This window comes from Daucus carota, chromosome 9 (assembly GCF_001625215.2).
Source record: "Daucus carota subsp. sativus chromosome 9, DH1 v3.0, whole genome shotgun sequence".
NCBI lineage: Eukaryota > Viridiplantae > Streptophyta > Magnoliopsida > Apiales > Apiaceae > Daucus > Daucus carota.
The window spans coordinates 16,339,174-16,356,012 of NC_030389.2; the positions used below are offsets into that span (position 1 = coordinate 16,339,174).

General features: G+C 34.9%; 2 protein-coding genes across 6 annotated transcripts; both read left to right on the plus strand.

The window, feature by feature from the left end:
* The first annotated feature begins 4,326 nt into the window (after positions 1-4,326).
* Positions 4,327-6,126, plus strand: LOC108201301 (uncharacterized). Its single transcript, XM_017369594.1, has 2 exons — positions 4,327-4,623; positions 4,900-6,126. Exons 1-2 carry the CDS (start codon positions 4,327-4,329, stop codon positions 6,124-6,126), a joined length of 1,524 nt encoding a protein of 507 aa, XP_017225083.1.
* Positions 6,127-12,413: 6,287 nt separating this feature from the next.
* Positions 12,414-15,687, plus strand: LOC108202591 (uncharacterized). 5 transcript variants are annotated; one of them, XM_017371060.2, is made up of 8 exons: positions 12,414-12,541; positions 13,022-13,167; positions 13,274-13,375; positions 13,454-13,536; positions 13,866-13,929; positions 14,010-14,130; positions 14,344-14,498; positions 15,336-15,687. In XM_017371060.2, exons 2-8 carry the CDS (start codon positions 13,048-13,050, stop codon positions 15,468-15,470), a joined length of 780 nt encoding a protein of 259 aa, XP_017226549.1. In that variant the 5' UTR covers positions 12,414-12,541; positions 13,022-13,047; the 3' UTR covers positions 15,471-15,687. The 5 variants fall into 5 exon arrangements, with proteins under 5 accessions (XP_017226549.1, XP_063940410.1, XP_017226551.1 ...); XM_064084340.1 differs by having other exon boundaries at positions 12,439-12,541; positions 13,269-13,375; XM_017371062.2 differs by having other exon boundaries at positions 12,443-12,541; positions 13,044-13,167.
* The last annotated feature ends 1,152 nt before the right edge of the window (positions 15,688-16,839 follow it).

A 16,839-nucleotide genomic window follows, 5' to 3' on the forward strand; every position in this document is an offset into this window, starting at 1 on the left:
TGATCGAGCTGATTTTCTGCTTATTCTTATAACATCAATATTTTTATATCTAATATCAAATAATTGATGTGCCTGCAAAGGCATTCTGATCTGTCTGCAGTGTCAAGTGATCATATGAATAGCGTACATACTATAGCAAGGAAAGGATTCATTTGAATATGTCTCACCCGGCACTTTCGTGAGTATATTTTCTTTCTTGATCTCTTAAAACAAAGTATCTTCCCTGTTTACTCAAAATTGTTGGTGTGCCCATTGGAATTTATTTGAGCTTGAAAAACTTGATTTTCATTTCCTTGCCTGTTCTGCTTTACCTGAAAAATAAATATCCTTTTTTTTATTATGAAAATGGCATTATAATTTGAAGTTGGTGGTGTTAATGTGATTTGCATCTGGTTTTTGTCCGACGTTATTTTGCCTGTCACGCTTACTGAGTTGTGTCCGTGACTAGCTTTAACTTTTAAGCAGGGCTGTTAAAAATATTAGAAAAACTCGATATTAAGGCGAAAAAAAATTCGTATTCGTATCTGGAAAATAGCGGATAAAACGGATATTATCTGTATCCGAATCCGTGATATTCGAATCTGAAACTAAATACATATATGATATTTAAATTATATAGTATATAATCATATAACTAAAAATTTATTTTATTAGCTTGTAGTATGTGTATATGCATTAAATAATATATTTATACAAATTTTCTATAATTATACAAATATATTATATTATATATATATATATATATATATATATAAAATAAGGAAAATAGATTTTTTTGCCATCCAACTTGTTATTTGTTTAGAAACTTACCACTGAATTATAATTTATTTTTTTTTGTCACTAATGTTAGGTTTAGACTTTTTTTTGTCACTAACATTAGGTTCGGATTTGATTATTAACACTATGTTATTTTTTTAGCATTATTAAAATATAGTGTTAGTCTGCAATATAATGGCGATCTGATATGTGTCTATATCTTTATATGTAGTGTCCTGGGTAGTTTACCTTGGAGGACGAGAGTTGGACACGCATTTTGAGACTCCGAAAAATTTCAAAAATTATTTTATTTTATTTTTTCTGAATAAAATTTAATGTTGGTTTTTTTTTTCCTTAAAAATACGTTGGATTTTTTTTTGTCACTAACGTTATGTTTTGATTTGATTATTAACAATATGTTATTTTTTTATCGTTATAAAAACATAGCGGTAGTCTTCAATATTATGTTGATATGATATGTGTCAATAACATTATATACAGTCATCTATACGTCTCCTAGCTAGTTTACCTTGAAGTACGAGAGTTTAACAAGCATTTTAAGAACGTAAAAAATTTAGTTTTATAAATTTAGTGGTAGGTTTCTAAACAAATAATAAGTTTAGTGGCAAAAAAATCTATTTTCCCTATAAAATATTATTTGAGCTCGCTCGTAAATTTTTTTCTAAAATCATTGTAACAGTAGGCCATGAAAAATATCAAATATCAGACATATGTATGAAATATCTGTATTCATATATGAGAAAAAAAATGAATATTATCCGTATTTGTGAAAAAATGAATATTATGGGTATCTGAGATAAAATAAATATTATCCATAAAACTGACAATTGCGGATACAGATATGGATATATTCGTTTACCCTATTTTTTAAGTCACAAAATTATGAACTAAACAGTAGCTTTGTAAATGAAATAAATCAGTGTCTTTATACCTGAAATTTTCGCTGTGTTAATTTTTATGAATTTTTTTTGGGTAAGATGTACAATGTTGTACAAAATTGCAATATGCAAATTTTGATGGAGATAAATTTTCATTAAAAATTCAATGCACTTGTATAATGGAAAAATGTGTGTTTGAGTGCCGTTCTCGAACAACTATGTTATATTTTTCTAATTTTTTTATATTTTTAAATATCTAAATTAAAAGGTATCATCTTTAATTTCAAATATGTTGGAAAGAAAATAATATTGTCAAATTTTTCTTATTTTCAATTTTGAATTTATTGGGAGTAAAAGTTATTTTCAAATATTTAAACTATAAAATCAAAGCGAAAAGTTCTATTAAGACCACTATTTCATCGGAGACTTTGGAGACCACTTATTTCTGCAATTAAAACACTACAAAATTTATTGTTTTGCGAAGTACATTCTATAAATATCACTATTTCATTGAAAATGTTGAAAATTATTTATGCTAAACAAGCAGAATATGCATGTTCAGCAAGATCAACAAATGTTCTACACACTAAACATGGTTTTGTAAAATAATGTGTTTTTTAATATTTTATTTGCCAAATGTATAAAATTTGCAAGATTGTTCATAAAATAATGATCTTTGTAGAACATCATTCGAAAAGTAATACATTTTGTAAATTTTTTATGAAGTATTTTAGTTGCAGTATATAAATGATCTCCAAGTCTCCAATGAAAAAATGGTCTCCATAGAAATTACCCCTAATATCAAAAGATATTTATTGGAGAAAGTTTTAAAAAGATAGGAAAGATAATTTTGAATATCAAAACTATTTTTCTATTTTTGCATTGTTTTTAATAGAACGTTTTGACTATACTGAAAATTTAAAACCCATTCATACATTTATGTAAGGAAATTTCTTGAAACTTTTGAATTTGAAATATCAAAAAAAAAAAAAAATTTAATGTCAAATATGTAACGGAATTCATGATGAGTTGTAAAAATCCGAAATTTTTGAATTTTATATATTAATTTTAGTTCCAAATATATTTGAAGCTGTTAAGTCCCGCCGACTTATGAATAATATTTTCCTGTTCTAAATATGTTTACTACGCTATTAACAGGAATGAGCAGGGGTTCGCGATGCGGGCGGTGCGGTTTTTGGCTAAAACCGCAAACCAAACCGCACGTGCGGTTTTGCCAATTTCTCAAACCGCAACCGCACCATGAAGAGTTAAAACCACATAAACCACACGAAAAGGCGGTGCGGTTGCGGTTGCGGTTGCGGTGTGGTTTATGCGGTTTATGCATTTATATAATTGTTAAAATTAATTTATATAATTTGTCAATAATCAAATATTTTTTGAGTGGAAATAAAATATGAAAATACAAATGAGAAAAATGGAAATTAAAAAGATGAATACAATCTGCTCTATATCTAGCTAGTTACATGTACAACCTTGGTCCACTGATGCATGATGACTTCCACAGGCAATAAAATTATCAATCGACTATGCGCCAACAGATGTTTAACAAGTCTCCGAAAAACTGGTCTGCTGAAACTAATAACCAGAACTTGATACACATGCAGTTCGCCAAATTGATACATTACATACTGTACACTAGTAGCAAGTGATCCTCAACACTTCTTGGAGGATACGAAAGGGATGGGAGGAGAGGAGCCACCACCATCAGAGCAGTATAATGTGAAGGACGATGTGTGGACAGAAAATGTGGAGGAGGTGGAAACTCGTAGCAGCAACAATTCGTCCAAAATGAATACCAAGTCTTCTAACACTAAGGGTGTTGATGATAATGGTAATGCCAACATACTGGATCATTCCGATACAGGTTATGTGGAGGAGGTCTATACCATTTCACAGCAGGGGAAAGTTGAGGACCAGCTGAATTCTATCCATGATGAGAAGGAGAACCAAGGTACTCAGGATGTTCAGGTGCTAGGGGAAACCTCGGATCATGAGGATAGCACAGGGTCCCTAATCAACCCTATTACTCCCCCAGAAATGATGGTGGAAGTAGATATAGCAGATCGAACTACAGATCATAAGGATAGTACAACTGAGAACCCAACTGTAATAGAAGCAGACGCAGGAATTGAGGACTGGAGACTCAAGTGGCAAGAAAGAGATATCTCTAGTGACGAAGCGACTGCTTCTCAATCATTTCAATCGCAAAAATCTTCCATCTTAGATGACATGGTAGAGGAAAGTCTGGAATTTGAAAACAATGTTCTACTTAACAGTATCAATAAAATGAGCATCAAAAGCCGGAGAGGGAGGCCCTCTAAAGGTAAAGTAAAGGTCAAAGAGTACAAAGCTTTTAAAGTTCCTCGAAGACGGAAAATCAGAGGAATGAAATTGGGATTGCCTGTGATAGCTGCAGATAAGGGGCCTTTTGATGAAGCTAAACTTGTGTACGAATCAGCCCTAAATATGGGTCTTCTTCCAGAACACTCCGAGGAGAAAAGCCTACATCTGATTCGAGCCAATCTGGGTAATTGAGCTTCTCCTTTAATTCTACATATCACTATCTACTTTTATGGATAAAATTTCTCTTCTAAGCTGGAATGTGAGAGGCACAAACAAAGTGGTGAACAAACTTAATATTCGCTCAGTAATGTCAGATAGTAAGGCCACAATTCTTTGTGTGCAAGAAACCAAAAGAGCTAATTGGTGCGAAAAGTCGATAGGTTCGTTAGGGGTTCCTGGGGAGGCAAGATGGATAGACTCCCCTTCACAAGGACTATCAGGAGGCCTCTTGATGGTATGGGATAACTCCATTATCAAGGCCAAAGAATCAGGTTGTAGTCAAAACTGGCAATGGATTATTGGTTCTACGGCAGGAAGCACTCAGGATTTCTTATGTGTTAATGTATATGCCCCGCAAAAAGAGTACCCCCAAGCAGGAGTTGTGGTCGGACATCTCCTCCTTTCTCTCTAACATGTCCAACCTGCCCACAGTTATTATTGGGGACTTTAATGTAGTTCTTTCAGACCTTGAAAGAGAACACTGTGTTTATAACCACAGAGATACGGACGCCCTCCTCTCATTTATGCAAGAAAATGACTTAACAGATATTCCACTTAGTAATGGCAGATTTACATGGTATGGACCCGGTCACAGGAAGAGCCGTCTTGATCGTTCCTTGATCAATTCAAAATGGAACGAATTTGGTAGTTGGTTATACAGGGCTTTAACCGAAAATCTTCTGATCGTCGACCAATTTTGCTATCGAATTCTAAATCTGACTGGGGTCCCCGTCCATTCAAATTCTTTCACTGTTGGCTAAAAGATGAAGCTTTTCTTCATAATCTGGGAAAAGTGTGGCAAGCTCATCCAAATTCCTCTATTAGTTTCCGATTCAAAGAGGTCAGAAAATATGCCAAAGAATGGAACTTGACATCTAATGGAAATATAGATGTTAAGATCAAAAATCTAGAAAAAGAGCAAGACATTGCAGACGACTCTAATGCGGCTCTGCCAACAAAGAGGAAGATTGCTATAGATCTTGAGCAAGCGTATGAGCAGAAAGCAAGCATGGTGTGTCAAATCTTAAGACTAAACTGGCAATTACATGGAGAGAGAAATACGGGATTCTTCCACAGAGCTATCGCAGGTAGAAACAGAACCAGACTCATACATGGATTACACGTTGGATCAAATTGGATCACAGAACCATCTTCCATCAAGAGAATTTTTCTGGAACATTTCCGAGATTTCTTTTGCAAAACCCCAAATGCCCGCATATTTTCCCTCAGTCAAGGACTCCTGCCAACCTTAACTAGTGAAGAGAGCAAGCAATTAGTTGAGGTCTTTTCTGAGAAGGAAATCTGGAATGCTCTGCAAGACACGGACTCAAACAAGGCGCCGGGGTCTGATGGTATCAACTCTGGGGTATTAAAAGCTATGTGGCAAACAATCAAGGGTGATATCTGCAAAGCTTTTCACTTCTTCCATTCATCCGGTTTGATTCCTTCAGGTTCAAATTCTTCTTTCATCGCTCTCATCCCTAAATCTAGCTCAGCTTCTAATCCTTCAGAGTTTCGCCCAATTTCATTAATGAATACAAGTATGAAACTCATCTCAAAAGTCTTGGCAAGAAGGCTAAGTGCATTCATGAATAAGCTAATTTCCCCTACACAGACGGCTTTTGTTAAAGGTCGACAGATTTCGGACGGTATACTTATCACTTTTGAAATCTACCATTCCTTGAAATCAGGAAAAAGTAAGGGACTCATTCTTAAAATCGACTTTGCAAAAGCCTTTGACTGCATCAACTGGGAATTTTTGTTTCATGTATTGGAGGTCATGCAGTTTGATGTCAAGTGGATCAAATTGATTCGAAATTTGTTTGATTCCTCAAGGGTTTCAGTCTTGGTGAATGGCAGCCCAACGGAGGAATTCCACCCAACATGAGGCCTCCGCCAAGGAGATCCTCTGTTTCCGTTATTATTTAACATAATTGGTGAGGCCCTCTCGTGTTTGATTAATGCAGCACATAGTAATGGGTTATTCAGTGGTGTGAATATTACTGGCTTTACTGATAGAGTCACCCATCTTCAATTCGCGGACGATGTCATTCTATTCCTCAGCAACGACACTCATTCAGTCCAAGGTATCAAGGCAACTCTACAGGTTTTCGAACTCATCTCAGGCTTAAAAATCGACTACGGGAAAAGTAAGCTTTATGGATTCAAAGAAATCCAGAGCATCTACAACTCCGGTCAAATTGGTTAGGTTGCTCCATTAGTTCTGATCACTTCTCGTACCTAGGAGCTCCTATAGGACAGTCTCCAAAAAAATCAATTTTCTGGAGGCCCCTGGAACATAAAATTGCTTCAAAATTACAGAAGTGGAATGCACCAAATATTTCAATGGCGGGACGGTTGGTGCTACTGCAATCGGTTCTGGACAGTTCCCCGGCGTATTGGTTTAGCTTTTTTAAAATGCCACAGAAGACTATCCAATGCATTGACAAAAAAAGAAGACATTTCTTATGGGGAGGAAAAACCAATGGTCCGAGGAAATTGCATCTCCTAAATTGGGAACGTCTCTGCTCCCCTAAATCTGTTGGAGGTCTAGGATTTGCCCCTCTTGAAGTCCGCAATATCTCGCTATTAGCAAAATGGTGGTGGCGATGCTACTCACAAAGAAACCACCTGTGGAATAACATCTTAACGCGCAAATATGGCGAGCTTATCAGGTTTAACCTCGGGCAAATAGCTGAGTGTACGAATTTACCCCCAATTCTCAAAGGCATTGCTAAGTTAGGACAAAACAGGAGAGTGGAATCATTGTTAAGACCTCAAAATTTCAAGTGGGAACTAGGAAATGGATCATCAATATACTTCTGGGAAGACTGGTGGCAGAGAGATGGTCCTCTGGCTAAAAGTTACTCTAGATTATATTCAATATCCAAGCTCAAGTTTAGGTCAATCTCTGAATTCTTATCTCTTTGGTATGAGAATGGTTCAATTACACGCATCTGAAACCTCAACCTTCTCCCTTCGGACTTGAAACTAATTTCACACCTCAAGGAAATAATAGGAGGCATTCAAATCAAACAACAACATGACAAACTGTATTGGCAACTACATAAGGGCTCGTTCACCTCGAAAGGTCTCATGCAATGCATGACAATTAAAGCTCGCACTCTGTCTCCACAATCTAGAATTTGGTCACTTCTCTGGAGTATAGAGGTTCCTCCGAAGATTCGAATCTTCTTGTGGAAAGTTCAATGGGGAATACTGCCAACCAAGCAACTTCTCTTCTCAAGATTGACAGAAGTGAGTCCATACTGTGACAAATGTGAAGATATAGTTGAATCCCAAAATCATCTACTGTGGGATTGTAAGATTGTCAGGTGGGTCTGGGATTTTTTAGCCAACTGGTGGAGCCTAAAGTCGCAATTTCAAAGGTTCAATTCTTTCTCTCTTGAGACTATTTTGGCATTCCAACGTTCTTCCGCGTCAAAAATTTGGCACTCAGTTGTTGCAGCGAGTATATGGACCATCTGGCTAGCACGTAATGAATCTATTTTTCAGTCTTCAGACCCGAGTAGATCGGTTTTGCTAAGTTTACTCTTAACAAGAATTAACAAATGGGGAGAGGCCTCAAATCTGATTCCATTCTCTGCAGACCCTCTATGGAAATCAAATCCCACAGGTGCAGTGGCGATTTATTATAATAAGCTGAGTGCAGAATATTGGAATTATAAATTCTTGTCTCACGATATAGTATGTGCGACTGATGGGGCTTGGGGGTGCATGTAAGGATGTCCATCTCAGAGGGGCTATAGGTGGTCGAATTCTAAACAACGAAAAGAGAGTGTTACATGTATTCTCGATTCCAGTTAAAGTAGTGAACGGTTTGCAAGCTGAACTGAAAGCCCTACTCTATACTCTAGAACAAGTTGATCGACATTTTAATACAGCAGCTAGAATAGCCATTTGCTCAGATTCTAAGGAAGCTTTACAGCTAATTAGGACAGGAGACGATCAATGTGCAGTGTTGGGAAGACCCATCCCTGACTTCTCTTCCCTTCTAGATTCTCAAGTCAGTCTTTTCTACGTTCCTAGAGAACTGAATTCTGAGGCAGATGATTTGGCTAAGGAGGGCCTCAACAGAGCCTCAGAAGCAATCTTTTGGGCGTCAGAATAGCTGCTATACAACAATAGGCCTCTCATGGATAATCTTCACGACTCGCGAGACGGATTCTACCAATTATGGTCTTTCCAGATTTTTGGGGATTCTTGGATCTTTATCCTTCGGGCACTGGTTTCTCACCTTACCCCACAGTCTAGTGCTTTCCACCTTCTTCCTCTTTGGTGTATAAATACACTTCTCAAGCTTTCATGCAAGGTGCACCTTTCCATACTTACCTCTTCTTTCTCTCATAACATGGACTATCTGTGGGATCCTCCCGAGGGTGAGGCTTTGAAGATTAATGTCCACTGTATCACCACCGCGGAACCACTCCCCAACGGTAACAGTAACAGTGTGGGAGTTGTGGTTCGTAACGAAGCAGGTCAAGAAGTCTGGAGTGCTGCAGGACCAATGCCAGGAAAATCCAAGCTCCAGGCAACGCTTTGGGGCATCTATCATGGTGCACTGCAATGCCATAAGCTGGAGAAATGGAAAACACACATTGAAACCGATCATTGGCGAGCTCTTGAGGCCATAAGTTATCAAGAGGAAGTGCCTCAACAGGAAGAAGTTCAGGAGGTTCTTCGCCTCTACAACACGCTGCATTCAAACAACTTCAAGATTGGGACTACTGACCGAGCAATAACTCGCATCCCAGTGGTGAGAAATGGTATTGCGGCTTATCTGACCAGGTATGGTTTGGATCACATGAAACATTTTGCTGAAACACCTAGCTCTTTTGGTGAAAAGCAGTTCATGCTTGATAGGGATATGGGCCTCCTGTTCGACGAACACCCCCCAGCTAACTTTGGGATGAGAGAGGTCATTGATGGCGAGGCACCTCAGGTAGCCGGTCGCATCTTACTCTGTCAAGATCAAGGGGAGGCACTCCTTTTCTTTTAGAGGCTCCTGTCACTCCCAGCTCGTTGTTCAAGGCTGCAGCCAAGTGGATGTTTTAGTCGGTTTTCCCCTAGTATTTCTATATAAGCCTAGGTTTAAGTCTTTAGCGTTAGTTTCCTCGATGTCTAGACATGGCGTTTGGTTCTACCACAAGGGTCTCAGGTTGGTTGTAGAGCCCTTGTTGGAATATTTATATGGCTTTTAGCCCAGTTTTCAATTCTACTATCGGCTTATCAAAAAAAAATACATATATATTATAAAATATAACATATATTTTATATAATATATTAAATGCGGTGCGGTGCGGTGCGGTTATAACCATACTTCATAAAACTAAAATCGCAACCCGCACCGCATCTTGCGGTTTGATAAAATTTTAAACCGCAAATGCACCATAAAAATTAAAAACCACTTCTCATGGTGCGGTTTGGTGCGGTGGGGGCGGTTTTTGCGGTTTGATGATCACCCCTGTGAATGAGTGCACCTCCAACGACATTGGCTATAATTGTTGGCTATATGGGACCTGTAAAATATTATTTAAATTTGCTCAACCACATTTTGCTTCAATTGTATCGGCTATATTGGTCGGCTATAATTTAAAAATAGTATGTTATTAATATTTTAGATTGTTAAAATAGAATGTATCGATTCAATATGGTAATAAATGAGGTGCAATTTTTCTACAGATTTCTTACAGACCTCTGGAGGTTCGACAAATTTAGCCATCTAGGCTGACTAAAATTATAGACAACAGCTGGGTATGGTTGGAGTATCAGTTTTTCGAGCTGTTGGCTAAATTTTTTTATTTTTAATATGCCAACTCACCTTTTAGCTAAGGTCTTTTATGAGACATAACAACTAAGAGCAAGTCCAACAGTGTCCTAGCAAGTGTCCTATAAATATAATAAAAAATAGTGTCCTAGCAATTTAGGACATCTTTTTGATACATGAACTCCAACAACACGCCTTATACGTATGTCTTATTATTAAACTAATAATTAATTTAAATTAGAATTGGAGAGAAGTGAAAAAATAAGAGGAGAGAGATGCATTGAAATGGTGGGAAGTTAATATTTTAATGAGAAAATTAGTTTAGAACATGTTTAGAAGTGCCTCAAAAATGAGACACTTGTTGGATGTTCTAGTGGTTTAAGACACCACTAGGACATTGTTGGAGCACACATTTCATCCAATTGCTTTATATTTTAACTTAGGACATCAATTTAGGACATTGTTAGACTTGCTCTAAGTTCACTTGATCGTACTATCCTCTCGTGATGACGCAACCATTCGATCACCGCTAGTCAAGTCCCCAAACTGTTGTCCGCACTCGAGATTTTTTATTAATAAAAGATGACCTTGTAACGGGTGTAGATACCCAAACCGGGACATATTTATTTATTTGATGGTCATATATTTATTAAACATTCATTTGTCGAGATTGAACTATAATCTTAACCACTAAATTAAAATATCATGAATCTCATTTATTTTGGATTTAGAAGCGTTTTTAAGATGCTTATCCCTCATATTAATTAATACTATCACATCCTATTATTCTTGTCCATCAACTAAGATTAATTTTTTATTCAACTAGAAGAGCTGTATATTGTCAAATTGTGTATTAATTTCCAAAAACAAATTTAGTTAAAAATTTATTAAGGAACTGCCTAACCTTTCAAAAAAATTTACAAAAATATTATGGTTAATTTTCAATATTTTCAGAAAATGAAAATTTTTGATAGTTGAAAATGAAAATATTTATTTGCAACTTATTAATTTTCATTTGCAACTTATGCAACTTCATTTGTAACAATTACAAACTGATGTTGCAAATGAGGTTGCAGAAGTTGCAAGTCGTATTTTTGAAAATAATTTGTAAAAAAAAATTGTATTTTAAAAATAAATTCAACTTGACGGTATTTTTGTAAATAATTCATAAAAAATTGATATTTTCATAAATATTTCAATATATATATTAATCCAATATATACAATTTTTTGGAAAAGAAAAAAGAAAAAAAGTAATAAGGACAATATAAATGGAAGGAATGAAGTATTGATTTTATATAAAATAATTAGTTGCCTACAAATTTTTTTATGGTGTAACTTATACGTTATAAGTTTGCTTCACAATACATGTATAAGTTAACTCATTTTTTAGCGGTGTTGACAAAAGTTTAACTAAAATGGGTAGGGGCTATTTATAATAATTAAATTTGGTTGATTACCTATTTTATATTATTTTTTCTAAGAAAAATATAAATAATTGTATAAAAAATATTTGGACTTAGTTATGACTTATTCTATTCAAAAATAAATACAAACCATCACATAATTATTAAAGTCTAACGTATTTTATTCCAATATAAACATGATTTATGTAACTCTTTTAATTATAATATTATAAATTTTAATACTATTTAATATACATTATTTTTTGACACATTTTTTGATACTATTTTAAAACGTAGTTTCATAATATCCTTTTAATTTTTTTAATTTTTGATAAAATTTGATGTTTGAATTTTAATTAAAAAAATTTAAAAAAATATTATAAAACTGTATTGAAGATTCGAAATACGTGCAAAATTCAAATAGTAGGGTATATATGAATGAAATACGAAATAAACTAATATTAAATAAATAATAAAATGATATTAAGAGGGGTGTATTGGATTGGGATTTTAAAGCATTTTTTTGCATTCATGAAATCCGAGGGTATTCGATTGGGATTGTTTGAAATCCATTAAAATCTTGAGGTATTCAATTGAGATTTTAAACTATGCTACAAAATCTAGTGGTATTCAATTGAGATTTTAAATTATGCTTTAAAATCCGATGGTATTCAATTGGGATTGTTTAAAATCCATTAAAATCTGATGGTATTCAAATGCTGATGGATTTTTTTTCATTTCATAATATGATGGATTTTGTGGCATTCTTCAGTGTATTTTAAGTTTTTTGAAATCCCACTAAATTCAATGGGATTTCGAAGCATTGTACCTAAATCCTATCAACTCTGCGACATTTCATCAAGAATCCGCAAAAAATCAAAATCCCATACAATCCATTAAAATCCATAGACTAAAAATAATGCATTAAAATCCCAATCGAATACACCCCCTAAATTTGAATTATAGAGCTATTTAGATTAATTTGACTACCAGGAGTTTTATAATACGGGACAGACGAAGACAGACGTGTAATGATTGACATTGATCTCAAACAAATTTGATTGAATTCCACTGTCTTTCTGTCTCTTTTCTCCTCCTCCTTTTTCACAGGTTCCATCTCTTACCTACTTGTTTGTGTGTATATATTTATGTACAGATCTCTTGCAAAGTTTAAAATCATCTAAATTTATGGTGTTTAATCATCCATTACTTTAGTTTCAAAAATATTACTTTTTGTGAAGTTTGCAATTCTTTAGTTGTGTGGGTGGTTTTTACTTGAGATTGTATTAAGATCATGTGATTATTGCATTATCTATTATGCTTTCCATGTCATGTGCAACTGTTGTTTTACTTTAATTATGGAGTAGGTTATATACCAAGTTGAGTTGCTACATATATGCTGTTTTTGTATTGTTTTAACATAGATTCGTAGGAGAATTTGTGTACTTTGTGTTTGATGCACCTTGTTTTGTTTCGATTTCTGTGTTTTTGTACACAAGGAGTAAAAATATGGAATTTTTTATAGATTAATTGAGGAATTAATATGATTTGAAACTTGAAAGTTTCGAGTTTTAATTTAAGTTTTGGTAGTTTTCGATGGGGTGTAAATCAGCTTGATGGGTGATGGGCCTCGAGGAATAGAAGTTTTTCCTGATCATTTTCAAGCATCAACATCAGGTGCTCATTCCTCACAAACTCAGGGGTCTCCGGTTTCTCATCCAAGACCAGATTTTGAGGTATGAATCTTTGATTTATTGTGGATATGGTTTATTAGGAAATAATAAAGGGGAATGGTGTAAATTGATTTTTTTTGTTGTTGATTATGTTGTTCTGTTAGAATAGTCTGGAAGTCGTGTGTGGGCCCGGAGAAAATTAAGGACTGCTGCGTCCATGTTGAACCTGTTTAGCATTAGGAGGTTGCCGTGGGTGCCAGGTCAGGAAAAGGTGGGAATAAGTTGTGTTATTTGAATTAACTTAATTTGCGATTTCATGAATGTAAACAAGTGATGGACTTGATGTCAGGTTTTGTTAACTGCTCCGGAAGTAGAATCTCTCAGAACAGAACTTGCTGATTTGGAGGAAAAGGAAGCTCTTCTGAAAGCACAGTGAGTGTTTAGTTATATTTTCACTGAGAACTCTATTAAGTTTCACATGTAAATTTTGCTTGTCCATCTCTCTGGGATTTTTGGCACAAGATTAGTTGATGTATATAGAATAAGAAACAAATGGCAAGGCAGTATTATAATTTACAGTTGGATTGAAGGTTATATTGAGTCATCAATGTATTCTTGTTTTTCTGGAGAAGACAAAAAAGCCCAAGTCTGAAATTGACACTGAAGCATGCCTTTGGTTTGAGTGTTATTTCCTTTTTCCAAGTCTTTGTAATACACTCAGTTTTGTGTGAGTTTTCACGAGGCTAATCTGTTGTGTATAGATTGGAACATCTTGATGAAGTCTTGCGTTCTGCCCGTCTATCAGGCTATTTATACCTGCGAACGGTAATTATTATTTCAGTGTTGGTTTATACTTTGTTGTATGTGTTGCCTACTGTTGTAAGAAGTCCCGTGTCTTTACATAGAGATGGGCAACTTTACCTGGTGAACCAGCTCCTATCGATGATGATACTGAAATAGATGACTGGCTCCCACGTTTTCTGGTCCTGCACGGATCATGTATATACTTGTATCTTATGTCAACAGGTAATTTCTTTAAGTTTTTTGTTTAAATAAATTCTTGCAGTCAATGTTGCTATAGTTACTCATATTTTCTCATGCTAGCCACTCAGTGGTATCTCTGTGTGTTTTCACTAATTTGGTAGCCTCTGTCGGACTAAATGAGTGATTTTTTTTTATAATGTAAGCCTTAAGTATGTTGATCCTTTTCTGATGACGGTAATGAATAATGTGCGACAGATTTGAGTCCGCAGGATTCTACCCTATTATCTGATGTTGTTGAAGTTGGGTGTCTTCCCTGCTTCACCCGAGAAGATGGGGAACTTCGTCATAATTTTTATATATTAACTCGTCAGGGGCTGCGATATGAGTGCTCGAGTGTGTCTAAGATACAGGTACACATTATGATGTTGATTCTATTTGAGCAAGGGTAATGCCTGAAATTACTTGAAATGGCACTGAAGTTGTGTTCTTCAATGTGTTCTTCAATGTATATCTTCCTTGCATTGGATTGGGTACCATATGATAACATTTAAGAAGAAAGTGGTCATGTGATAAGTCAAGTACCTAATTTGTATATGCTGGGTCACAGGTTCAAAACACCAAAAGATGAAACTTTTGTAAAAGTTATTAAGTGGAGAGAAATGTCTGACAAATCTGTTTTTTTTTTCACTTATAGACCGTGACATTTAAGAGGGAGGGGGGGGGGGGGGGGGGGGGGTTCTCTGGCCCCCCTCCAGCGGCAGCCACCATAGAACCTTTTATCTACGGCTACTCTTTGTGTATCGTGTGTGTGTATTATTTAATAAATCTTCAATCTTGATTTAAATAACAATTATATGGATGTAAAATAATAAATCTGGACATAACAGAATAGATAGGTAACTGTATTTCCATGATTCCATACTTTGACATGTTCGGATTTTGGTGTCCTCGGGGAAGAGAGAGTATAAATAGTAGAATTGATTGTAGTTTAACAAGATTACAAGAATGGTGTCAGCCCTTTTGACTTGTCTAGTAGGATCAAGGGTAGTAACAAAACTTTTGAGAATTCCATTACTCACCAGTGGTGCTTACTTTGTACTAGTTTGAACTTAGTAGTGGTGTTTAATTTGTAATAATTTTATTCAAACTAAATCAATAAAATTAAAGTTGAAGAAAACTAGATTAAGATTTTGTTAAATTAGGGAACTTCTCCGTACCTTGGTTTCTAATAAAAATTTCCCTTGCAGGTCGACTCTTGGTTGACAGCTTTACACGAAGACTGCATATTGCAATCCGACAAATTATCTCTTTCAGATTCAGAAGAAACACATAAGAAATTAAAAGGAGAAGAAATGAAAGTTGAATCCGGAAGTCATGAATAGCTTATAGTCTTTTACTGAAAGACCTGAAGTTGTAATAACATTTAGACAGTGTTAGCACAATGAATGGAATATAATCATGTACATAGAATTACACTCTACTTATGCGCAAAGCAAGTGGAGTTGTAGATGACATTTCACATGAGTGCGTGTTCGTCTTGTATCACATTAGTGATACCAGTGTGGGGTTTTCTAAATTTTACAGCTTGATTTGATTTTACTCAATTATCTTATTCATGTATCTAGTTGCGCAGGCTAGTGGGGGTTCCATGAAGATTTTGTTGCAACTGCAATTGTCGTCCCGTGATAGGTTACCTGATCATTCATAAGGTTTGTTTTTGATATTAGGCAATTTAATCTTGTTATTCTCACCAACTGACCATATTTTATTTTTATTTTTTATTTTGCTCTGATCATTGATTAGGTTTATTTTGGATACTAGGCAAACTGATTTTGTTTTTGTATCGATGGTGGTGTATGGCACATTGGCACCCTGTTCAGTTTCTGGTCAGCGTATGTAAAAGTAGGATAAATTAGGAAAATATAGACATCAATCTAAACAATTTAGAGCATTCCCTTCCGCCTTGTTAACTTTGCCCTATCATTTTGGGATATTATTTTGCTCTATCATTTTATAATATTTTTTGGAATCTAACTTAATGCATCTTCCGACCCCAATGATAAAATTATTAGTATTCCGTCATAATGCAGAGGTCTTCCTATTCCTGAAGTAATTAACATACCGTCACAAGACAATTAAGCTGACAGAAGGCATTTCAGATAGCATCTGACGCATTAGAGCAAGTCCAAGAGATGTCTTATATCATGTCTTAAATTATAATTCAGGGTATTTGATGAAAAGCGTTGATTCAATAATGTCCTAGTAATATCCTATATCACGTATTACTAGGACAATTTTTTCGAACTCCATTTTTGAGACACCTATCTCCTTGGCTTATATTATATTTTATACTAAATTCTCATTCTATTTCTTTCTCTACTCTCTACTTTATATTATGCTTTAACGATGGTTAATAATCTTTAATAATATAATATTAGATATATTGTGAGAATAAGGCACATTGTTAGAGTTCAAGTTAGTAAAATATGTCTTAAATTACTAGGACATGATATTTTATATTATATTTAGGGCTTGAACTAAGACATTTTTGGAGTTGGTGTATTCGATTGGGATTTTAACGGATTGTTTTTAGTCTATAGATTTTAATAGATTTTAATGAATTGTATGTGATTTTGATTTTGTGCAGATTTTTGATGAAATGTCGCAGAGTTGTAGATTTTTTAAGATTTAAGCACAATACTTCAAAATCTCTTGGATTTTGGTGGGATTTCAAAAACTTAAAATATACTG

Bases quoted from the DNA above. Each gene is read 5' to 3' on its own strand.
- LOC108201301 (XM_017369594.1), top strand. From the start codon at position 4,327: ATGTCAGATAGTAAGGCCACAATTCTTTGTGTGCAAGAAACCAAAAGA. The intron at 4,624-4,899 runs GTCGGACATCTC...TTGGTTATACAG, and splicing joins ACCCCCAAGCAGGAGTTGTG to GGCTTTAACCGAAAATCTTC.
- LOC108202591 (XM_017371060.2), top strand. From the start codon at position 13,048: ATGGGTGATGGGCCTCGAGGAATAGAAGTTTTTCCTGATCATTTTCAA. The intron at 13,168-13,273 runs GTATGAATCTTT...CTGTTAGAATAG, and splicing joins ATCCAAGACCAGATTTTGAG to TCTGGAAGTCGTGTGTGGGC. The intron at 14,131-14,343 runs GTAATTTCTTTA...AATGTGCGACAG, and splicing joins CTTGTATCTTATGTCAACAG to ATTTGAGTCCGCAGGATTCT.